Below are 25,760 nucleotides of genomic sequence, written 5' to 3'. Positions count from 1 at the left end.
TCCCCACCAACAGACCACTAACTTTGGGAAAAAAAGAATGAAAATATCTATATACACAAAGAGGTGTGTGTGTGTGTGTGTGTGTGTGTGTGTGTGTGTGTGTGTATGTGAGTGTACATGCATATCACACACAATATTAGAACATAAAATCTATACCACTCAGCATGCCCTATAATTTGCTTAGTATTTCTTTCCATCATCAGAATGAGAATTTATGTATGGGGTTATAAATAAACTATTTCGGGGCTTTGATTTAAAGTACAAATGAAGATGTTGATTTTTACCAAAATATGCGTATTAAACTTTGATATATGAAACTACTAAGCATTTCTCTTATTAGAGTCTTTTAAGAGTAGACCTAGCTGGAACTAAAAATGAAACATCTCTTTTTTAAACATATATGTGAAAATATCTTTAAGAATATATTAGGAAGAGGCAGGAAAAATATAAGATAAGCTTATAGCATTTTTAGTGCCAGTAATAAAGGAAGTATTCAAATAATACAAAGATGGAGGCATTTCCAAGAGAGACAAACAGCTCCTAAGAGCCAAAGCAGAAACAATTTAAGGAATAAAATGAAAGAAAAACCCCATAGAATTGGATTTTACCCACAGTATAAAATAAATATCCAAGAGATCTACTGATATAAATAAGTCATTGAACAACAAATATTGGGGAGGAAGAGATACATCTTCCTTACAGAAGAATTCTGAATAATAAATGCAGCTACTCCATAGTCTAGGAGTTTCTGAGTATGGGGTCCTGGCACTTAATGCCTCACTTACAAACATTAGTATGTGGAAAGGGGAAAACAAAACAAAACAAGGAAATCACTACCTTAACCATATGAACAACTATAATTACAAAAATTTATTAATGGGTACACAATACGAAAAAAGTAAATAGTGGCATCAAAAACACAAAAGTTGTATAAAAATACAAATCTTCAGTATGAGTTCAAACTTCTGTCGAAATCAGTATAAAATAATGTTATAAATATATTTTATATATGCCTCATTATAATCACAAAGCAGAAACATACAATAGGTACACAAAGATCACAAGAAAGAAATCTAAGCATTATCATTACTGAAAATGAATAAATCACAGGAAGTAAAAGAAAGAGAAAGAAATAAAAAACAACCAGAGAACAAGTAACAAAACTGCACCAGTAAATCTATGTCTATCAATTCTTTAACTGCAGAGGCTTTTCAGAATGGGAGAAAATATAGCAAATGAAACAACTGACAAAGAATTACTCTCCAAAATATACAAGCAGCTCATTCAACTCAATACCAGAAAAATGAACAACCCAGTTAAAATGTGGGCAAAAGACCTAAACAGACATTTCTCCAGAAGGTATACAGATAGCTAATAAACTCATGAAAAGACACTCAACATCACTCATTATTAGAGAAATGCAAATCAAAATCACAATGAGGTATCATTTCACACTGGTCAGAATGGCCATCACCAAAAAGTCTACAAACAATAAATGCTGGAGAGGGTGTGGAGAAAAGGGAACCCTCTTATATTGTTGGTGGGAATGCAAACTGGTACAGCCACTAAGGAGAACAGTGTGGAAATTCCTTTAAAAACTAGCAATAGAACTGCCATATGACCCTGCAATCCTATTGCTGGACATATACCCCAAGGAAACCAGAACTGAAAGAGACACACGTACCCCAATGTTCACTGCAGCACTATTTACAATAGCTCAGACATGGAAGCAACCTAGATGTTCATAGGCAGATGAACAAGGAAGCTGTGGTATACATACACAATGGAATATTACTCAGCTATAAAAAGGAACACATTTGAGTCGGTTCTAACGAGGTGGATGAACCTAGAGCCTGTGATACAGGTGAACTAAGTTGAAAAGAGAAAGACTAATACTGTAAATTGACACATGTAATTTAGGAGGATGGTGCTGATGATCCTGCATGCAGGGCAGCAGAGGAGACACAGATGCACGGAACAGACTTTGGGACTCAGCGGGAAAAGAAGTGGGTGGAGCACTGAGAGAACAGCATTGAAACACATACATCACAACGTGTAAAACAGGTGACCAGTGCAAGTCCCATGGCTGACACAGGGCACCCAAAGCAGGTGCTCTGGGACAACCTAGAGGGATAGGATGGGAAGCGAGCTGGGATGGGTGTTCAGGATTGGAAGGACACGTATATGGCCAGTTCATGCTGATGTATGTAAATATGTATACACCCAACATGGGGCTTCCCAGGTGGCGCTACTAGTAAAGAACCCAGCTGCCAATGCATAAAACATAAGAGATGCAGGTTCCATCCCTAGGTTGAGAAGATTCCCTGGAGGAAGGCATGGCAAAACACCCCAGTATTCTTGTCTGGAGAATCCCATGGACAGAGGAGCCTGGTGGCCTATGGTCCATAGGGTTGCAAAGAGTCAGACATGACTGAAGTGACATAGCATGCATGAATGCACACATACACCTAACATAGAAGCACCTCAATATATAAAGAAATATTTACAGACCAAAAGGGAGAAATAGACAGCAGTGTAATGATATTAAGGAATTTCAATATCTCACTTTCAAAAATGGGAAGATCATCCAAACAGAAAAACCAGTAAGGAATTATTGAACTTAAACTACACACCAGAACAGATGGACTTAACAGACATTATAGAACATTCCATCAAATACTGGCATATATATATTCTTCTCGAGTACACAAAGAACACTCTTAGGATAAATCATACACTAGGCCAAAAAACTAGTCTTAATAAACTTAGGAAGACTGAAATCATATCAAGCATCTTTTCCAACTGCAATGGGATGAAACTAGAAGTCAAAACTAGACAGAGGATGAGATGGTTGGATGGCATCACCGACTCAGTGGACACAGATTTGAGTAGACTCTGGGGGCTGGTGAAGGACAGGAAGGCCTGGCATGCTGCAGTCCATGGGGTCGCAAAGAGTCAGACAGGACTGAGTGACTGAACTGAACTGAGAAGTCGATTAAAAGAAAATTGGGACATTCACAAATACATGAAGATTTTTAAAAGGTACTGAATAACCAACAGGTAAAAGAAGAAACCAAAAAGGAAATGAGAGAATATGGTGCACTTTGCAGTCAGCACAACCCATGGCCCAGTGCCTCAGCTGCTGTCCACGGCAGGTTCCACCTGGGAGCCTGATATTTCTGGAAGCTCTAGGTGGAGTTCCAGGAGCTGAGGGGGACTAGTGGCCACTACTGAAGCATAAAGAAGTGATCAGACAAGAGCCCCTTAAGATTTCTCACTTTTCTTAAGATTACTGACATACCCTTTTAGTAAAATGGAAATTCATATAGGCATTGCAGAGGCAGCTGTTTTAAATAGATCCCCAAGAGGCCAGCAAGATAGCAAAGAAGGATGTAAGCTCATCCCTTCTTACAAAAACACCAATATCACAACTAACTCCTGAACAACCACCAACAAAAATAAATCCTGGAATCTACCAAAAAAGATACCTCGCACCCAAAGACAAAGAAGAAGCCATAACAACAAAGTATGGGGGCACAATCACAACCAAATCAAACTGCATTCCCACTGGATGGATGACAAACTGGAAAATAATTCTGACAGGAGTCAAAGTCTTAAGCTCAACATCTGGTTTCCTAGCCTGGGGGTCTGGCAATGGGAGGAGGAGCCCCCAGAAAAGCTGGCTTTCGAGGCCAGCAGGGTTTGATCACAGGAATTCTACAAGATTGTGGGAAACAGGAAATGTACTCTTGGAGGGTACACACCCACTCTTGTGCACAGCAGGGCCCAAGGAAAAAAAGTGGTGACCTCATAAGAACCTGGGCCAGATCTGCATGCTACTATCAGAGCGTCTCCAGCAGAGGTGGGGGTGCTGGCTCTGGCTCACTGCAGGGACAAAGACTCTGGCAGCTATAGCTCTGACGAGTACTCACCGGCATGAACCCTCCTGGAAGCCATCATTTCCCCTCAAAACCCAGCATCATCCCAAAGCCTATATATAGGTACCAATGCTAGGACACCTCAGGCCAAACCACCAAAAAGGAGGAAACACACCCCCCGGCATCAGTGGGCAGGGCCACGGTCAGGAAGACTTTAAGCAGCCTCCCTTCAGATTCCACAGAGAAATCAAAAGCTTTACAGACAAACAAAAGCTAAGAGAATTCAGCACTATCAGGCCAGCTTTCCAACAAACATTAAAGGCAGTTCTCTAAGTGGGAAAGAAAAGGCAACCACCAGAAATAAGAAAATGACAATGAGAGAGTTCATCGGTAGAGGCAGACATAAAGCAAAAGTAGGAAATCATTTGGACAAAAATATAATATCAAAACCAACAACTGTGAGAAAATCAGAGCACAAAAGCAGGATATTGGAGATGCATTTGAACTTAAAAGACCAACAATTTAAAACAATCTTGTTTATATATATACTGTTACATCAAATCCTTATGGTAACCACACACCAAAAATCTACAATAGATACAGACACACAAAAAAAGGAAAAGGAATCCACACACAACACTGAAATTAGACATCAAGTCACAAGAGAACAAAAAAGGAAGGGAAGGAAAAAGACCTATAAAAACAAATCCAAAGCAATTAAGAAAATGGCAGTAGGAAAATACAAACTGACAATTACCTTAAATGCATAAGCATTAAATGCCCCAACCAAAAGACATAGTCTGAAGGAATGAATATAAAAACAAGACCTGTATATATTCTGTCTACAAGAGACCTACTTCAGCTCTAAAGACACATACAGATTGAAAGTGAGGGAGTGAAAAAGATATTCCATGCAAGTGGAAATCAAAAGAAAGCTAGAGTAGCAATACTCCTACAAAATAAGACTTTAAAATACAGACTCTTATAAAAGACAAAGAAGTACACTAAACAATGACCAGGGGATTAAGGAGGTGATATAACAATTGTGAATATGTATGCACCCAACAGAGGAGCATCCCAATACATAAGGCAAATACTAACAGCCATTAAAGAAGAAATGAACAGTAACACAATAATAGTCACAAAAGTGGGGAACTTTAATACCTCACTTTCATCAATGGGCAGATCATCCAGAGAGAAGATTGATAAGGAAACGCTGGCCTAAAATGACACATTAGATCAGACAGTTTAATGGATATTTATAGAGCAATCCAAACAAAAGCAGCAGGATACACATTCTTCTCAAGTGCACAGGGAACATTCTCCAGGAATGAGCACATGCAAACCTTTTACCACAAAGCAAGCCTCAGTAAATTTAAGAAAACTGAAATCATATCAACCATCTTTTCCAATCACAAAGTTATGAGATTAGAAATCAACTACAAGAAAAAAAAACTATATAAAACATGAACATGTGGAGGCTAAACAACATGCTACTAAACAACCAAAGGCTCACTGAAGAAATCACAGAGGAAATCAAGAAACACCTAGAGTCAAATGAAAATGAAAGCATGACAATTTAAAAAATATGGGACTCAGCAAAAGCACTTCTAAGACGAAGTTTACAGCAATGCAGTCTTACCTCGGGAAATAAGGAAAATCTCAAACAACCTAACCTTACAGGTAAAACAACTAGAGAAAAAACAACAAAATCCAAAGATATTAAAAGGAAAGAAGCCATAAAGATCAGAACAGAAAAAAATGAAATAGAGACAAAGAAAACGGAAAAGATCAATGAAACTGAAAGCAGGCTCTTTGAAAAATAAAAGACTCATCAAAAAAAAAAAAAAGGGAGAGGACTCAAATCAATAAAATTAGAAATGAAAAAGGAGGTGTTGCAACAAAAACCACAGAAACACAAAGATCGTAAGAGACTACTACGAGCAATTATATGCCAATAAATTGGACAACCTAGAACAAATGTACAAATTCTTAGAAAGGCACAATCTTCCTAGACTGAATGAGGAAGAAACAGAAAATACGAACAGGCCAATCACAAGTATTAAAATTGAAATTGTGATATAAAAACTCCCAAGAAACAAAAGTCCAGGACCAGATGACATCACAGGTGAATTTTATCTAACATCTAGAGAAGAGTTAATACCTATCCTTCTGAAAGTATTCCAAAAAATTCCAGAGGAAGGAATACTCCCAAATTTGTTCTATGAAGCCACCATCATTCTGATACAAAAACCAGACACAGACACCAAAAATAAATTAATTAATTAAACTACAGGCCAATACCACTGGTGAACATAGACACAAAAATCCTCAAGCAATCCAAATCCAACAATACATTAAAAGAATTATACACCATAATCAAGTAGGACTTACCCCAGGGATGCAAGGATTTTTTCATCTATAAATCAATGTGATACACCACATCAACAAGTTGAAGAATAAAAATTACATGATCATCTCAAAACATGCAAAAAAGGCTTTTGACAAAATTCAACACCCATTTATGACAAAACTTCTCCAGAAAGTGAGCAAAGAGGGAACACACCTCAACATAATAAAGGCCATATATGACAAACCAACAGCAAATATCATATTCAACTACAGAAAACTGAAAGCATTTTCTCTAAGAGCAGGAAAAAAGACAAGGATTCCACTCTTGCCACTATTATTTAACATAGTTTGGAAGTCCTAGCCACAGCAGTCAAAAAAGAAATAGAAATAAAAGAAATTCAAATTGGAAATGAAGTAAAACTGTTACTGTTTGCAGATGACATGATATGGTACATAGAAAATCCAAAGATCCTACCAGAAAACTACTAGAGCTCATCAATGAATTCAGTAAAGATACAGGATACAAAATAAATATACAGTAAAGGTACAGGATACAAAATAAATATACAGGATACAAAATAAATATACAGGATACAAAATAAATATACAGGATACAAAATAAATAAATATACAAAATAAATATACAGGATACAAAATAAATTGTTGGTGTTGCATTTCCATACATGAACAATAATGATCAGAAAGAGAAATGAAAGAAACAATCCCATTTACCACTGCATCAAAAAGAATAAAAGTACCTAGGAATGAGTCTACCTAAGAAGACAAAATATATGTTCTTAGAAAACTTTGAGATGCTAATGATGACACAAATCAAAGAAGACACAAACAGATGGATAGGTATACCACATTCTTGCATTGGAAGAATCAATACTGTCAAAGTGTCTATACTACCCAAGGGAATCTACAGATTCAAGGCAATACCCATCAAATTACCAATGGCATTTTTCACAGAACTAAAACATAAAATCTTAAAATTTGTATGTAGACACAAATGACCATAAATAGCCAAAGCAATCTTGAGAAAGAAAAAGAGAGCTGGAGGAATTAGGTTCCCTGACTTCAGATTATACTGCAAAGCTGCAGTGATTAAAACAGTATTATACTAGCACAAGAACAGAAATATAGATCAATGGAACAGGACAGAAAGCCCAGCAATAAACTCACATGCCTATGGCCATTAATCTTTGACAAAAGAGGCAAGACTGTACAATGGAAGAAAGACAGTCTCTTCAATAAATGATGCTGTGAAAACTGGATAGCTATATGTAAAAAAATGAAATTAGAACATTCTTTAACACCACACACAAAAATAAACTCAAATTGGATTAAAGACCTAAATTTAACACCAGATACTATAAAACTCTCAGAGGAAAACATTGCAGGCCACCCTTTGACATAAACTGGGCAGAATAACATCAGCTCAGTTCAGTTCAGTCACTCAGTCGTGTCCAACTCTTTGTGACTCCATGAACCACGGCACACCAGGCCTCCCTGTCCATCACCAACTCCCAGAGGTCACTCAGACTCTCGTCCATCGAGTCAGTGATGCCATCCAGCTATCTCATCCTCGGTCATCCCCTTCTCCTCCTGCCCTCAATCCTTCCCAGCATCAGGGTCTTTTCCAATGAGTCAACTCTTCACATGAGGTGGCCAAAGTACAGGAGTTTCAGCTTCAGCATCAGTCCTTCCAATGAAGACCCAGGACTGATCTCCTTTAGGATGGACTGGTTGGATCTCCTTGCAGTCCAGGGGACTCTCAAGAGTCTTCTCCAACACCACAGTCCAAAAGCATCAATTCTTTGGCACTCAGCTTTCTTCTCAGTCCAACTCTCACATCCATACATGACCACAGGAAAAACCACAGCCTTGACTAGACGGACCTTAGTCAGCAAAGTAATGTCTCTGCTTTTGAATATGCTATCTAGGTTGGTCATAACTTTCCTTCCAAGGAGTAAGCGTCTTTTAATTTCATGGCTGCAATCACCATCTGCAGTGAGCCCAGAAAAATAAAGTTTGACACTATTTCCACTGTTTCCCCATCTATTTGCCATGAAGTGATGGGACCAGATGCCATGATAACATACAAACTACCAATACTGTACCATGAGGAAAAGGAAATCTACACAATCAATTACTAGTAAGGACACTGAATTACTAATTAAATTTTTTCCCATAAAACAAAAGTCCAGGACAAGATGTTTCCATTGGTGAAATCTACCAAACATTGATATTAGAATTAACACCAATACTTCCCAAACTCTTCCAAAAAACAGAAGAGAATGGGACACTTCCAAAATCATTTTCTGTGGCCAGCATTATGCTGATACCAAAACCAGGCAAAAACACTACAAGAACATAAAATTAGAAGCCAGTACCCCTGATGACTACAGATGCAAAAATATCAGCAAACCAATTTTAACAGTACTTTAAAAATACCATAATCAACTAGGATTTATTCCAGGAATGCAAGTATGGTTCACTGTTCACAAATCAACCAATGTGACCCACTACACTAACAAAATGATAATTAAAAAAAACCATGCGATCATCTTAATATACATAGAAAAATCATTTGACAAAATTCAACATCCATTTATGCTAAAAACTCTCAATACATATAGGTAGAAAGAATGTACCTCAAACATAATGAAAGCCATATATGATAATCTCACAGCTAACATCATACTCAACAGGAAAAGCTCAATGTTTTATCTCTGAGACAAAGAATGGCAACAAAAATAAGGATGCTCAGTCTCAATACTTTTATTCAAAACAGTACTAAAAATCCAAGTCAGAGCAATTAGGTGGGAAAAAGAAATAAAAAGCATCTAAACTGGAAAGGAAGAAGTAAAATTGTCTCTATCTGCAAATGACATGATATAATACATAAAAATCTATAATGACTTCACCAAAGAAATGTTGAGTTGCTCAGCTGTGTCCAACTCTGCGACCCCATGGACTGCAGCACACCAGGTTTCACAATCTCCCAGAGTTTGCTCAAACTGATGTCCATTGAGTCAGTGATCCCATCCAACCATTCTGTCCCCAGAGGGCAGACAGAATGAGAAGTGTTAGATGCAATAAACAAATACAGTTAAGTTGCAAGGCACAAAATCAACAAACAAAATTCTGTTGTGTTTATATACATAAACAATGAGCTAACAGAAAGAAACATTAAGAAAGCAATCCCATGTATAATCACAACCAAAAGAATAAAAAGCCTAAGAATACATTTAACCAAGGAGGTGAAAGACCTGTTTACATAAGACACTGCTGAAAAAAACTGCAGGCAAAAGTAAATGGAAAGCTATTCCATGCTCACAGATTGGAAGAATTAACTAACATTGTGAAAATGTCCACACAACCCAAAGAAATACACAGATTCAATGTGATGCCTATCAAAATTCCAATGGCATTTTTACACAAAGAATTCTAAAATGCATATGGAACTACAGAAGACCTCAAAAATCCAAAACAATTTGAGAAAGAAGACCAAAGCTGGAGGCCTCACACTCCCTGATTTGAAACTATTTTACAAAGCTATACTAACCAAAATGCTATGGTGCTGGCATAAAGATACACAGATGAACAGAACAGAATAGACAGCCTAGAAATAAACCCATGTATATGTTGTCAGTTAATTTAAGACAAAAAGGCCAAGACTATATACTGGGGAAAGGACAGTCTCTTCAATAAATCATGTTAGGGAAACTGTACAGCCACATGCAAAAAATGAAACTGGACCTCTACACACAAAAAATAATGGAAAATGGATTAAAGATTTGAATGTTAAGACCTGAAATCACAAAACTTCTAGAAGAAAACCTAGGCTGTGAGCTCCATGACGTCTGTTTTGGTGATGATGTTTTGTATTTGACATCAAAGGCAAAAGCATCAAAAGCAAAAATAAGTAAGTTAGACTATATCAAATTAAAAAGTTTCTGCACAGCAGGGAAACTACCAACAAAATGAAAAGGCAACCTATCAAATGGGAGAAAATATTTGCAAATCATATATCTGATGAAGAGTTAATAATCAAAGAATTCATACAACTCAACAGCAAAGAACAAACAACTTGATTTTAAAAAGGGACAGAGTATCTGAATAGACTTTTTATTTTCTTAGAAGACACACAGATGGCCAATAAGTAATTGAAGATACGCTCAACATCGCTAATCATCAGGGAAATGCTTCTTAAAACCACAATTAAAAATAAAACACACACACACACACACAATGGGATATCATTTCACACCTGTTAGAATGATTAGAATTTTAAAAAGACAACAAGCAACAAGTGCTAGTGAAGATATTGAAAAAAAAGAAACGCTATAGCACCACTGGTGAGAATATAAACTTGTACAGCCACTATGGGAAACAGTATGGCAATTCTTCAAAAAATTAAAAATGCAACAACTGTACGATCTAGCAATTCTACTTCCGAGTATTTATCCAAAGGAAATGAAAATAGGATATTGAAGAGATATCTGCACTTTCATGCTCACTACAGTATTAATTCCAGTAGCCATGATATGAAAACAACCTAAGTGTCCATAAGCAGGTGAATGAATAGATAAGATGTGATACATGAATGTACAGAATATTACTTAACCATGAATAAAAAGGAAACCCTTTCATTTACAAAAAATATGGAGGAACTTGAATGCATTATGCTAAGTAAGGTAAGCCAGACAAAGACAAATACCACATGGTACCACTTATACATAAAATCTGAAAAAACAAAACAACAACAAAAAATCCCACTCAAACTCGCATACTCAGATAGTGGAAGAGTGGTTGTCAGGGCCTCGGGAGTGTGGAAAATAGGGAAAGGTCAGTAAAAGTGTAAACTTTCAATTATAAGATGAATAAGGTCTGAGGATCAATATAAACAGGGCTCTCCTCATGGTTCAGTGGTAAAGAACCCACCCGCCAATGCAGGAGACACAGGGTTGGGAAGATTCCCCTGGAGAAGGAAATGGCAACCTATTCCAGTATTCTTGCCTTAAGACTCCCATAGACAGAGAAGCCCGGTGGGCTACAGTCCATGGAGTGGGAAAAGAGTCGGACATGACTTAGGGACTAAACAACAACAGTCAATACAAACATAGTGATTACCAATGATAACGCCATGATATAATTTAACTTTGCTTTCAGAGTAAAGCTTTAATGTTCTCACACACACAATAAGTAAGTGAGGTGATGGATGTTTTCATTAACTCAATGGCGGGAATCCTTTAAATATCTTACAATTTTTTGTCAGTTATGCCTCAATAAGGCTGTAAACAAAAACTGTCACAGACCAGAGGTTGACTACGGAAGCATGACAACTAAATGCAATGTATTGCCTTGCATTGGATCTTAGAACAGAAAAAGGTCATTAAAAACTGGTGAAGTTCTAATGAAATCTGGAGTTTGAAATTTATTATAATCCTAAATGAAACTGAAATTGGAGTGAGGGATGTATAAGAAACACCTCTATTATCTGTACAACTTTTCCATAAATCTAGTTATTCCAAAATAAAAGTTTATTTTTTTAAAAAAAGATGTACCTAGAATCTTACAGGACAGATTTTAAGCAATGTGTGCACAAGTCGTGGATTGCAGAAAAAAGATCTTAGAGAACAAAAAAAAATTTGGTAACAGACAAGTCAGGAAGTCATGGTAGGAGATTCTTAACGATCAAGAGTGGTAGGTCTTTAAGGAGATTTTGGCAGTTTTGACACATTCCCTGCCATAGAGTATCTTACAGTCTCTGACTGACTGTACTCTGCCAAAACAGGGCAGAGGCTAAGTAATGAACCAGCAGATTTAGGCATGGCAAAAAGTTAGACCATGGTACTTGTGAAACTTTAAAAGTTAATATTCTCCTTGATTAATAAAAACCAAGATATATAGATATAAAAAACAAAAAATAATCATGTAAACAATAGCATTAGATACTGGAATAGGCCACTAAAGTGGCCATAAAACTCTCACGTCCCAAGTCTTAAAAAGAATGGATAGAATTTCAAATAAACTAAAGATGGTTTAGAGGCAGCCTTGTCTGTTATCTTCTCCTTGTCTGTTATTTAATCATAACACTTCTCAGGAGTTTCTCATGGAGCTTCTGGTATTTCTTCCTACTGAACTCTTCTTGCATTTAACATCTTGCCATTTATCTGTCAAGTAGGACATGCTACTTTATTCTTTCACTTGTGTATAAGTCCCACCTGCCCTGCTAAGGACATGTTAATTCATTCACTCTTTCAATAATCAAGTCAGTCAACACTGGATGTCTACCAGGCATTCTGAAGGGCATTAAGGGTACACCGTTAATGGGACCACATAAAAGGTGTATTTAACTGGACTTTAGGTTTAGAAGTGAAAACATTCAAGCTGAGTTCTGAAAAACTAGATCATAAACAACCTGATGTCAAAGGCCCAATCACAGACATTTGAATTTTCTCAAGCCTTGAGCTCAGCTCCTTGAAGAGAGCAGAAATTGGACTCTGTTAATTATGATCATAATATTGATACTATTAACAATACTGATGCTATTGAATCAAGATAATAACAATGGCTTGGATCCAAGATTCCAAAATGAGGAAGGCAGAATTCCAACTCTCAAGATGTTATTGAGAGTTCATGCTTGAATCCGTTCATGCTTGAATCGATCATGCCAATCACAATTTCTGTGACATGCTGACACTCAGACTCCTCACCTCCAGTCAAGCACCAAGCCCCAGGAACTCTGTTTTTTTAATAAGACTGTTTCACTTTATCATAATTCGAGTGTTTACTGGAGTAGCACTTTTGGTGGGGTGATGTGTGCCGTGGGCTTGTGAGATCTCAGTTCCTCAACCCAGATGGAACCCTGGTCCACTTGATGAAAGCACCAAATCTTAACCACTAGATGACAAGGGATCTCTCCCCGATGAACTCTTATCTTACTTCACAATATTTCTTGCATCTGTTCCCCAATTTTTCTACTTGCCACCACATTCCTTTGTTACTTTTCAGCTCTACCACTAAAAGAGACTTTACACCGGTCCCCTCCTCCAGGCTTTCCTTCTTCAACACTGCAAGCCACCAGCAGGTTTTCTGAATAAGTATCTACTAAAATATCTCCTGTTTGCTTACAGAATAAAGCTGAGCATTATCAGCTTACAATTCCAGTTCTCAAGTCCTCCCTGGTCTTGTCCTTACCTACCACTATGGATGTTTTCACACCCAACACTCCCTTAAACAAACCCTGTCCTCCAGTCATACTTGTCATACTTCCATACAGGCTTTTTCTAGCTCAGATTCCACTTGGTTCAGGCCATTCCTACATCCAGCAGCTCTTGTTCCTAGGCTCCTTTATGCAAAGTAAAGTGAAAGTTGCTCAGTCGTGTCCTTCTTTGAGACCCCATGAACTGTACTGTCCATGGAATTTTCCAGGCCAGAATACTGGAGCGGGTAGGCTTTCCCTTCGCCAGGGGATCTTCCCAACCTAGGGATTAAACCCAGGTCTCCAGCATTGCAGGCGGATTCTTTACTGTATGAGCCACCAAGGAAGCCCTAAGGCCCAATACAAAACTTTGCCTAGAGTGAAGCTTTCTTTACCCACATTTGTGTATAGTGTGAAAAACAAACCACTTTTTTTAAAAATATAGATGTATGACTCAACACCAGTTTTTTAAAAAGACCATCTTTTCACCTCTGTGCTTCTATGCTGGCCACTTTTGTCATAAATCAAGAACCTATCAATAATAAAGTATACACACGTCCGTTTCTGTACTCTGTTGATCTATTCATTTACCCTTGCACCAATACCACACTGCTTAATTAATCTAGATTTGCTATCTGGAACGTTGACTAACTTTGCTCTTCATCAAGATTCTCTTAGCTATTCTTGGCCTTTTGCATTTTCATATAAATTTTAGAATCACTTTCAACAAATACAAACTTGCTGGGATTTTAATTAGAATTACACAGATCCATCTGGGAGAGAATTAAAAAGAGGTCTTATCAGCCTCCTTAAATATTTGATCTTGTTATGCCAGTGTAAACGGTAACAGTTTTTAGTTTTATTTTGTAATGTTTTTCCCTAATTTAATTTGCATAGTAACTTTTTATTCAGTGGCCATGATGAATGCAGTGACATTACTAATTCATTAAGTGTAGCTGTAGTTTATTTTGTTCAGATGTACAGAATAATGTCATCTACTAATAACATCAATTTTACTATTTCCTTCTGAATTCTTACTCTTACTTTATTGCATTGGTTATGACCTTCTGTACAATGCTGAATAGATCTAATGATGGTAGCCATCCAGGCCTCAGTATCCAGGAAGGTATTTTTAAGTATTTCACCATTAACTTGACAGTTAATAAAGTTAACTTCATAGTTTCTTCATCTTTTTAAAGAAGCTCCATATCAGAATAATGAAGTTTCCTTTTATTTCCAGTTTATTGAGAATTTTATCATACCTGTGTATAGAATCTCAACAAACACTTTTACTTCATTTATTAACATACAGGTTTATTTTCATGTTTAATGTGATAAATTAGATTGACTTTCAACTTTTATATCAACTTTGCATTACTAGAATAAATTTAACTTTGTTACAATATGTAATCAGTATATCACAAGATTCATTGCCTATTTTAACCTTGTCTAAACTAAGTCCTTTGAAGATAGTTTTATGCTACTTTGCATTTTTCTGTATTATTCATAACACTGTAATCATATTATAACTGTATTTATAAAAACTGTAAGCATCTTAAGGGAGGGCAAAGACTTGCTTTGGTCTCTGTATACTCTCTACTGTTTGAAACACAGTACATATGCCAGATAAATGCTTGTTGAGTCTAAGTCCTCGTAATCTCCTAACAAGATATCTTTCACATTAAAGTCATTCTCAGTAAATATCTGTTGATGATGAGTATGGCAGTGTTTGTTTTTTTTTTTTTTTATTTCAATGAGTCCCATCTTCTCAACTTAATTCTTCATGTTATTACCTGTTATAGACCTAACAACTTACTGGCAGGAGCACAATTACAGCTCAATGCAGAAAAATAATATATTCACAAGGTTCACTGTCTACTCTAGAGGATATAAACTCATACTTATCACCCAACTGCTACAACATTGAGTCCCATGGTAACCGGCCGGGTAGTCCAGCTTGGGCCCACTTCATATGCTAGACATCAGTGAGATTTTCCAATGGACCTACGTCTACCTGAGAAATTTTGCCATGTTCTTCTTATTCTTCAGAAGCCCTGCTTACCAGTTTGATTTGTGATTTTAGAAATGGAGCTCTTTTGTCTCCGTTTCTAAGGAAAAACTTGGGCTTCCCTGATAGCTCAGTTGGTAAAGAGTCACCTGCAATGGAGGAGACCTCAGTTTGATCCCTGAGTCGGGAAGATCCTCTGCAGAAGGGCTAGGCTACCCACTCCAGTATTCTGGTCTGGAGAATTCCATGGACTGTACAGTCCATGGGGTCGCAAAGAGTCAGACATGACTGAGCGATCTTCACTTTCACTGAGAAAAATTTAAGTGTACATTTTTGGTAAAAAGGTGTCTCTTTCCATCCACTGTGTGGCATTCCAACTGTACCCTGACATTTATGCTGTATTCTAAACTCCTGCAGCACGATATACGTACATATGAATTTGAGGCAATCAGTAACTTTAAAAGTCCCCAATGCATACACATGGAGCAACATCTCTGGGTTTTTACCACAAACTCTCTCTCTGCCTAATTGCGCCATCTATCAATCAATTCAGTACAAGAACATATCATATATACTATGTTAACAAGCTATTGTCTTGTTCCAGAAGTTAAAAAGGTTCATCAGACTTCTTGACCTTCGGAGCTAAAACAGAAGAACTGGAAACTGTTACACAGCTGTAAACCTGAGACAGATATAGAAATCTGTGAAAAGAAGTGAAAACTTTCAGAAAAACTAACCATAGGAAATATGCAGTGGCTCTTACACGGAAGAAGGGAAGTAAAAGGAATCTTAAGCTCCGTGGTCTTAAGCTTCTCAAGTTAAATATATTTAATATGATATATCACTGACTGCAATTATATTAAAATAAGTCAATAAGCCAGAGTTCAAAGAAGTCAACGTTTCTTCAAAATAAACTGAAATATCAACCCACAGTCCATTAGCCCTTTATAAACATACGCCACGTAAAGTAATGACAAATACAGTAGTGGACACAACACTGAGCTGCTTCAGAAGATACTCAAGAGACACCTAGACTTTCATTTCTTGACCATGGGTTAGAGAGGTAGGGAATTCTGCCTCAGTCTAGGCTTTCTGTATTCTGTTTATCTAAAGTTGCAGGAAATAACCCTGGTAAATGTTAATGTTGACAAAATTTACCCAGTCTGGCCAAAAATACTATTAACGTAAAAAAGGATATTTCCTCCTTGGTTGGTTGGTTGGTTGGTTGATTAGCTGGTTGGTTTTTAATGGTATATTTTAAAGATTCATTCCCTTAGGTTGAACTCTGTCTTCTGGTGCTTGACTGATCTGCTCCATGGAGTATAATTACTTGGACGAATTTGTTCTGTGGGACATCAACAGCATTACATAATATGAACCTAGACCATGGTGATCAAGTTTGCTCTAATCCATTTATTCTTTGCTCTTTATGTGAATAATTTACTCCAGGAGGCAAGTGTGCACTTGATATTTATTTACTATTCACTGGTAACATAAATTCTATTTAAGTGTGAAAATTAACACTTGGAGGAGTGTTTTGTTTTGTTTGTTTGTTTTTTAAGCGAGGCACTTATTAAACCTTGCAAGATACTAAGGCTCACTATAATATGAACATTAAGGATTCTGGCTTCTACTCTTTACAGTTTCTTTTCTGCTTTCTCTTTGAATTTTAAAAGGGCTTTCTGAGCACCATGCAGCACAAATTTGCGAAGGAAAGCAGAAATTGGGGATAGGGCAAGGAGTTGATCTCTACTAGCAGAACCCACAGAGACAGTAAGAATAAGAGTCAGCCTCAGAATGGCCAGGCAGGGAGCAAACAGGAGCCCACTGGCCCAGGCCTGCTGGAAGCTCCATCCTGGTCCTTGTTTTCATGATTGTCAAATCAGCTATAGGGAAGCTGGTGGATCCTGTAATGCCCTTCAGTGCTTCTAACCAGAAGTGATACATCTATTTGACTCATAGTTGTTTTTGGCCAAAGAAAGTTTCCCGGCCAAGTCTTGCTTGAAAGAGGGTAAAGAAGACGGATTCAACCAAGACCCAAAAGAAGGAGAAAGAGAACACCCATGACTAGCTCATAGCCATGAGACATAAAGCTCTTAGCACAGCATATGGCCCATGTTCAATGTTCAACACCCAGAACCCATCTGTATAACTGCTACTCAGGTGTTGCCTAGCTGATCACACACACACTCTACCCGAAAAGCTTCCATATTTTATATCTGAGATCAGCCTGCCTGCATTAGGGGCTTCCCTGGTGGCTCAGATGGTAAAGAATCTGCCTATGATGCAGGAGACCCAGGTTCGATCCCAGGGTTGGGAAGATATCCTGCAGGAGGAAGCATCAAAACGGGGTCTCCTGCATTGCAGGTGGATTCTTTACCAGCTGAGCTACCAGGGAAATCCTAAGGAAAAAGTTAGGCCCCCAGAAAATGAACTAGAAGCTGGGCAGAGAGACAACTTAATGGGCCCAGGATAGCGAGCCAGCCTTACTGACAAAGGGAACCATACACTCTGAGTCCACATCTAGAATGCCGGCAAAAGTGTTAGTCGCTCAGTTGTGTCCAACTCTTGCAACCCCATGGACTGTAGTCCACCAGGCTCCTCTGTCCTTGGGATTTCTTCCAGGCAAGAATATTTGAGTGGGTTTGCCATTTCCTCCTCTAGGGGGTCTTCCCAACTCAGGGATCGAACCTGGGTCTCCTGCATTGTAGGCAGATTCTTTACTATCTGAGCCACCAGGGAAGCCCCTAATGCAGACAGGCTGATCTCAGATATAAAATGTGGACGCTTTTTTGGTAATGTGTGTGTGTGTGATCAGCTAGGCAACACCTGAGTAGCAGTTATACCAATAGGTTCTGTGTGTTGAACACTGAACATGGGCCATATGCTGTGCTAAGAGCTTTATGTCTCATGGTTATGAGCTAGTCATGGGTGTTCTCTTTCTCCTTCTTTTGGGTCTTGGCTGAATCCCCCTTCTTCACCCTCTTTCAAGCAAGCCTTGGCCAGGAAACTTTCTTTGGCCAACAACAACCATGAGTCAAATAGATGTATCACTTCTGGGTAGCAGCACTGAAGGGCATTACAGGATCCACCAGCTTCCCTATAGCTGATTTGACAATCATGAAAACAAGGACCAGGATGGAGCTTCCAGCAGTCCAGGGAACTAAGATGTGGAAAATCCCCTTCTGCTATGGATTGGATGTCTGGATGCTTATGTGCCCCCCACTCCACCCCCACCTACTAAATTCATATGCTGAAACCTAATCCTTAATATCCTGGCCTTTAGAGGTGGGGCCTTTGGGAGGTGATTAGATAGTAAGGCCAGAGTCCACAGGAACAGGGGCTTCCCAGGTGGCCCTAATGGTAAAGAATCTGCCTGCCAAAGGAGAGGCAGGAGACATGGGTTTGATCCTGGGATTGAGAAGATTCCCCTGAAGGAGGAACTGGCAACCCACTCCAGTACTCTTCCCTGGAGAATCCCCATGGACAGAGGAGCCTGGCAGGCTATAGTCCATGGAGTCGCAAAGAGTCAGACATCACCAAGCGACTGAGCAGGCAGGCGTGCCACATGAACAGAATAGTCTTCAGAGAGCTCCTCGACCTCCACCACCATCCGAGGACTCAGCAGAAAGATGGCTACCTATGAACCAGAAAGCAGGCCGTATCAGACACCAAATCTGGCTAAGACTTGACCTTGGACTTCCCAGATTCCAGAACTGTGAGAAATAAATGCTTAAAAGGCACCCCGTCTATGGTATTCTGTTATACCAGCCTGAAATAAGACATGTGCCAACCTGCACAAGTGAGAAGTGTAGGGAAAAAATTCTTCTGTAGTACTGAGGCCCTGCCATAAGGGGACTATACCTCACTGGAGTATAGACATGGACTGTCTCCTTAAGTCATCTGGTAAACCTGTGACTTCTTACAGAGGACTGTGAGTATACATCCTGGTGACGGTGAGTCCTTTGCCCAGGACTATCTCACCAGAGCTCTGCTCTTAACCACAATCTGACAAAAGCTAACTGAACAAGCAGGAGAGAAAACAAGACATCCCCATCTCCATAAACAGCATCAAGAAACCTCTACACGCACAACTGGTATAAAGCCAAGCAACTTAGCAGAGTAGCCTCTGCAACTCTCCCTGCTTGTGGAAAAAAAAACAACAAGAAGAAGTCAATCAAGGCATACATTAATACCACCAAAGGACACCAGCCTAACATAATACTGTGCTCTGAGATAACCAGACTGTATTAAATGGTGACTCTCAAAGTGTCACAAAGTGTCTCAAAGTGTCAGGGAGGCCTGACAAAGCAGAGGGGTTACAGTTGGAAAAGTGGCCCCATACTTGCTCTTGTTTGCTAGATCATAACCTTCATTTGTACCTGTGTGTATGCTAAGTCGCTTCAGTTGTGTCTGATTCTCTGCGACCCCATGGACACTAGTCGACCAGGCTTCTCTGTCCATGGGATTCCCCAGGCAAGAATACTAGAGTGGGTTGGCATGCCCTCCTCCAGGGGATCTTTCTGACCCAGGAGTCAAACCTGCGTCTTCTGCATTGCAGGCAAATTCTTTACCATCTGAGCCACGAGGGAACCTCCATTTGTACATTATACCTAAATTAAATACAGGATCCTACAGAGAGTCAGACTTCCATTGTCTCCCAAACCTAATGCCTTTTAAAGCCATAGGAAGTATCAGGCACAACAGGAGGCAAAAGAGTCTAAGAACCAAGAGCACAGACAAGCTCCCAAGATGATAGCTTATGATGAACCATGTTGGATTCTTGATCCCCAGAGAAGATTTAGCTTTGGGACCAAGGACAAGGCTTGATCACTCAACAGCTTTTGTGTTACCACAGTTTTATTAAAGTATGAAAAGGGACACATAAAGCTTCCGACATAGACATTAGAAGGGGGACTGGAAGCACTATTTGAAGCTAATAAGACAACACTCTACACAGGACCCAGAAATTTTACTTTTTCCTAAAATTTACAAGTAGAATTCAAAATCTAGAATTTATAGTATAAACGTAACTTCTTTGTAGCTTCTAATCATGACTATGAACAGAAGAATTCCCTCACATAAATGGGTATTCATCTGAAGTATCAACCAACCAATACCAGGAATCCAGTTGAAAGATGGGTTGAATGTATTCCAATTATTAATCATTCAATTCATGTCACTTTTCTTTTGTCCAACCTGGAGATTAGTCCTGTAGCCTTTAAACTAGAAAATGACAGATAAACCATTCTCATTTTTACCAAAGTGAGTGGTAATATATTCTCCAGCTGTCACTTTACATCGTGTTATTGACTTTCAGATTAAGCAATGCCTCTGAAGTCTGGACAGAGTCCACACACTGACACATTTCATTTCGGGGAATTCCGTTATTGAGAAGACTGAACATGCAATCATTTGAAGCCATAATTTATTTATGCCCTTAATACTAGACTTGATTTTAAAGCATGAGCAAAGGAACAGTAGGCTGTTTTCATGCATATGATCTCCACTACAATTACTCATTTTTAACATAATAAAAATGATGGTCATCCATTTGATTAGACAGATCAAAGAGGTCAAACTAGTGTACATCACCCTTGAATTTCACATGATACACTCATCCTAATCTTTCCAACATCTAAATCTGAAGGTGTCACATATGTTCAGAATGCTGTCTATTATAAAGTCAACATTATATTTTTATGTTTTGCATGGCAATAATATACTTGGATATATTTGTTATAGGTTTTTAGATTTGTAATTAGAAATTAACTTCAAACTACCTGAAACATCATAGTGTATATAATATAAGATAGCTGAGCCTGCATGCAGATAAAATTACATTGTTATACTAATTTACTTTTTCATAGCACTTTCATAAATATTATTTCATTAAAATGTTTATAGATGTTTCAAAGGGGCAAGAGAACATCACCAAAAATTTCAGCAGAAGCAAAGCCCCATTCCTAACTGAAAGCAAGTGTATGTAGAACAAAACATCAGAACAGAATATGTTTCATGAAACGTATTTGAGGAAGCAAACAAAACTGTGACTTTGATTTAAACAACAAATGAGATAATTTTTCAAAAACCAAGTACAAGGCTCTATTTTGGAGCATCTGAGTGAAGAAGAAAGCATAGATCCTTACCTGGAAACAACAAGATCTCACTTTCCTTGGTCTCTAATCCTCAGCAAGTGCTGAGCATTCTATACTCATCCACTAAGGGGAGGCGGCCATGGCCCACTCTGTAAGACTTGGTACTTTCAGTGAAAATCTAAAAGTGAGAAACCATCTAAATATAATATGCGCAATGTCTGCGATTCAAGAAGACAATAGTCATAGAAGGTGGCAGTATTGATTTTCAGTAAGAAAATAAAGGAACTCCATCAGCTAAAAGCACAAGCTGCAAATGAACACACATTCAGAGTGAAACAAATGAAGATATACTCTATCAGCATCCTCAGGGTAGACCATTCTCCCTAGTACTAAAATAATAAACCACCACCAGGAGTCAAGTTACAGGAAGGTGCTATTTGGTCCTTTTTGAACTAATAACCACCGGTTTCTTCACTAATTCTGGAGCTTGCATTTTTAAGCAGACACTGCTGCCTTTCACACAACTTACATCCTAGCAATCTCCTTCAGTTATTTGCATGGTCTTAAGGATTTAAGACATCCATTTGATGTTAGGAAATTGTCTCTACACACAAGACAGCCTGCACCCCAACTCAAATCTTTGAATTTCTCTTTTAGGGACTGGATCAGGACCTCAGAGGAAGGGCAAAGACTTTCTTTTAAGATCGGGTAAGAGAAATACTCTTTTGCCCGGTTTCTCCTGGGATGCTAGTTGCTGCTGAAAAGCCCAGAAGAGAAGCCGGGGGGCGGGGGGAGGGCGGGATGTTTCAGGGTAGGGGGTGGTCCTTGCGGCGGTAGATGTGTGAGTTCCAGAAGTTCTTATTCTTCTCTTTCTACCATAATTGGCGATGTGACCCAAATACAAGGAAACCTTCTCGTTCCATTAACAGACCCAATTTGGATTAAGCAGCTCCGCGGGAAGAAACGACATCCTCCCGGCGGTAGCTAGCTGTTCTGCACTCTTGAGATAATTCTCTTAGTTTCATGATAACATTTGGTTAAGGAGATGCTGGTGGGTCAGATTTGACACTGTGAATCCACTAAACCGTTTTAGAAGGACTTTTTCTCTCCCGAATGGCGAGCCCTAGGAGCTCAGCCCCAGCGCCAACAACCTTTCCGGTGAAACACGTACTCTTGGGGAGGGGGTCCCGCTCGCCGGCCCCCCAGCCTGCAGCGGCGCGCCCGAGAGCTGGGCGACCTTGCAATGTGCAAATTCTTCCCTAGCTGGGCGCAGGTAGACAGGACCGCCACCTGCTCATCCCAGAGGATACGCTGCAGAAAACTCGAATGGATTGTGTGTGGACGCAGGCTAGTCGCCAGCGGCGACAACTTTACAGATTTGTTCATGTTAGTTCTGGACCGGGTAAAATAGCCCCCTAAAGACAGGAAGCAAACGCCCCTCTATAAAGCCCACTACCGTGTCACGCCGGCTCCTTGGAGCCACCCTGGGTTAGTTCCCCGTCTTGCTCACCCCGCACAGGCACCCCAGGAACGCACTGCGAATGACGCCCGCCCCCCTCCCCGCAGTGGCAGCCCGGGGAGGTCGAGGTGTGCAGGGACAAGCAGTGCCGGAAGGGAACATCCCCGCCCCTCCCCTACCCGCAACCCAGTCCTTCCCGGGGCAGGAAAGTGCTGGAGAGGCTCCGGGCTGGCGGAGGACTCGGACGCCCCAGCTCCGAGCGGGGCCGCCGGCGGGGTCCCCGCTACCGGCTCCGGGGTTGGGGTGCGCGTGCGGCAGGTGCAGGGCCGCGGCCCGGGGAGCGAGCCGCGCTTACGTGCTCCAGCTTGTCTTTCCTCCGGAGCCAGACGCTGGCGCTGTAGTCCTGCTGCTTGACGCTGCTGTAGAAGTTCGCGCCCACTCGGGTCAGGCTCGGCGAGGGCTCCTTGGGGCGGCTTTTCAGCCTCATCTGCTCGAAGCCCTCGTGGGGGGAGGCCGAGAGCCACTCATGCTGCCGGATCTCCATCCTGACATGACCAGACGGCTGCCGGCGCGCAGCGGGCTCGGGATGGGCGTGCGGGAGGCCGGCCGGGGCTGAGGGAGGAGCGAGCGAACGCGGGCCGGGCGCGGGGAGCGCGGGGGAGCCGAGCGCGGGCAGGGCGGGGTGGAGCGGGCGGGGAGGGAGGGGGAGGAGAGGGATAAGAGGGGAGGAAGATGGGGCAGGAGGGACGCCGCGAGCGAGGTGGAGGCGCGGGGTGCGGGCGCCTGCGGTCCAGGGCTGGCGCTCAGCACACCGGCCCCCGGCGGCACCGATTGGGCCGGGTCGGCTTCGGGCGGAGTGCGGCGGGAGGGGGCGGAGTGCGGCGGGAGGGGCCGCGCGCGCCTGCAGGTTGGCGCAGTGAGGAGGCCGAGGACTGCGAGTCCGGCCGCCGCCCCTCCCGCCGCGCCCAGGCGGGCGGTGGATCTCCCTTCCGCATCCTTTCTTCCGCAGGGCTCGGTCCCTTCCCCTCGGATTTTTTACTCGAAAGCGAACCACGCCTGGAGAAGTCAGCGTCTCCGCGCCCCCTCCCTCCTTGGCACCACCCTGCCCTTCCCCCATTCGCCACCCCGACCTCTGCCTCCCCTCTTTCTCAAAGTTCAGTAACTTCCAGCCTCAGGAGCCCATTTATCCCACCCCCGGGGACTCCCAACAGAAGGTGTCCAGAAAACGGCCCCAAGGACAAGTGTCTTCTTGAGCCTGGTGCGCTTTCCTGGGAGGGTGTGTAGAGATGCGGACCCTCCGGGTGCGGTAGCCCGGCGGCGGCGCATGGCTCCCCGCAGCCTCGCCCCTCGGATCCTGGGAGGGCAATTCCAGGGGACACTCTGCCTCCGCTTCGTTCTGGAGGCGTCTAGAGTGTTGTGCGGTTCTTTTCTTGGTTCCCGAGCTCCCAGAGCCAGGTTTGCATGCCCAAACCCTTTTACGAGTGCTTTCCCTCCCAGACTGTCTTAAGATAGTGTGGCATGATTTTTTAGACGATTTTTTTTAGAAATAAAGTGGCATATTAAGAATTAAATCTTAATAATCTCTTTATCCTTTTGCTATTTTTAAAGTCAACATTTTTCAAAACATTCTTTGGTTTTTCTGAAAAGCCGAATAACAACTAGTGTTAAGGATTTCTCAGGTCCATTTAAAAGCTTGTTAAGTGTTTGAAAGCTTGAGTGTAATGGAGAGTTTAAAGGGAGCCGCAAAGGATAAACTGATCTCTCTAGCCTTTGGCAGAACAGTTACCCAGAACTATTCACCTTGCTTGATAGCTTCAAAGAATAAAATTATGGGTTGGAATTTGATGAAGTTCTATGAAGGCAAGGATTGTGTATCATGTTTTTTTAAAGTCTCCAAATGAAAAGATGATATTGTAATAGTCGTCGTTGAAATAAAATCCAATGAGCAGTCAGTTTGAGGATGCAGCAACTACATATAAACACACACAATTCTTGGTTATTTTAAATCGATTTTCTTAGGAGCTGAATTGCATTGTGTAATGTGTACGCAGTCTATGGGATATCTCTAAATCTCAACAGTTTGCAAAGACACAGGTTACTCATCCCATTTTCCTGGTGACGGAAAGAACTGAGACTAGTGCATGAATCACACTTCAAGGATTTGAACCACGTTTAAAAGACATCTAATCCTGTACGTACCACTGGCTTGTCTCTCATATTTTGGTATTACAATTTAACTTTCATTGATTTTGCTTTTATTTAAGTATAAACATACAAGTTAAATTATTACAAGTATTTGTGTGTGTGTGTGTGTGTGTGTGCTCACATACCTGCGCACGCACGTTCAGTCACTCAGTTGTGTTGGACTCTTTGCCACCCTATGGACTGTAGCCCACCAGGCTCTATCTGTGGGATTATATACCTGCAAGAATACTGGAGTGGGTTGCCATTTCCTCCTCCAAGTAATCTTCCCAACCCAGGGATTGAACCACATCTCCTGCACTGCAGGCAGATTCTTTACTGCTAAGCCATGGGGGAAGCCCACATGAGTGTGTGTGTGTGTGTGTGTGTGTGTGTGTGTGTGTGTGTATCTTTTGTAATATTGGTGTTAGAAAAACCAGACTGCCCTTTTGCTAAGGCTACCTCTGCTTCTCGTTCTAAATATTACACTGTAGGTCATGTGATTAGCCAAAGCTTGACAAGAGACAGATTTGCAATTCAAAGTAATAATGAAATGTTCCACTGTAGTTGA

At 40.6% G+C, this 25,760-nt stretch overlaps 1 protein-coding gene across 3 annotated transcripts in view; it reads right to left on the bottom strand.

Moving 5' to 3' along the window:
• The window catches only part of PLD5 (phospholipase D family member 5), a 409,978-nt gene extending 385,572 nt beyond the window's left edge, over window positions 1-24,406 (bottom strand). For all 3 annotated transcript variants that reach the window (XM_069545556.1, XM_069545552.1, XM_069545553.1), the window contains exon 1: window positions 23,364-24,406. Coding sequence is in view for 2 of the 3 variants with exons in the window: in XM_069545552.1 (XP_069401653.1) it covers window positions 23,364-24,125 (762 nt within the window). In the remaining variant the exon portion in view is untranslated. The remainder of the gene's footprint in view (window positions 1-23,363) is intronic.
• Window positions 24,407-25,760: the final 1,354 nt, after the last annotated feature.

This window comes from Ovis canadensis, chromosome 12, assembly GCF_042477335.2.
Source record: "Ovis canadensis isolate MfBH-ARS-UI-01 breed Bighorn chromosome 12, ARS-UI_OviCan_v2, whole genome shotgun sequence".
In the NCBI taxonomy this organism is placed as follows: Eukaryota; Metazoa; Chordata; class Mammalia; order Artiodactyla; family Bovidae; genus Ovis; species Ovis canadensis.
The sequence above is the reverse complement of the archived record's forward strand: the minus strand, read 5'-3'. Positions and strand labels throughout refer to the sequence as shown.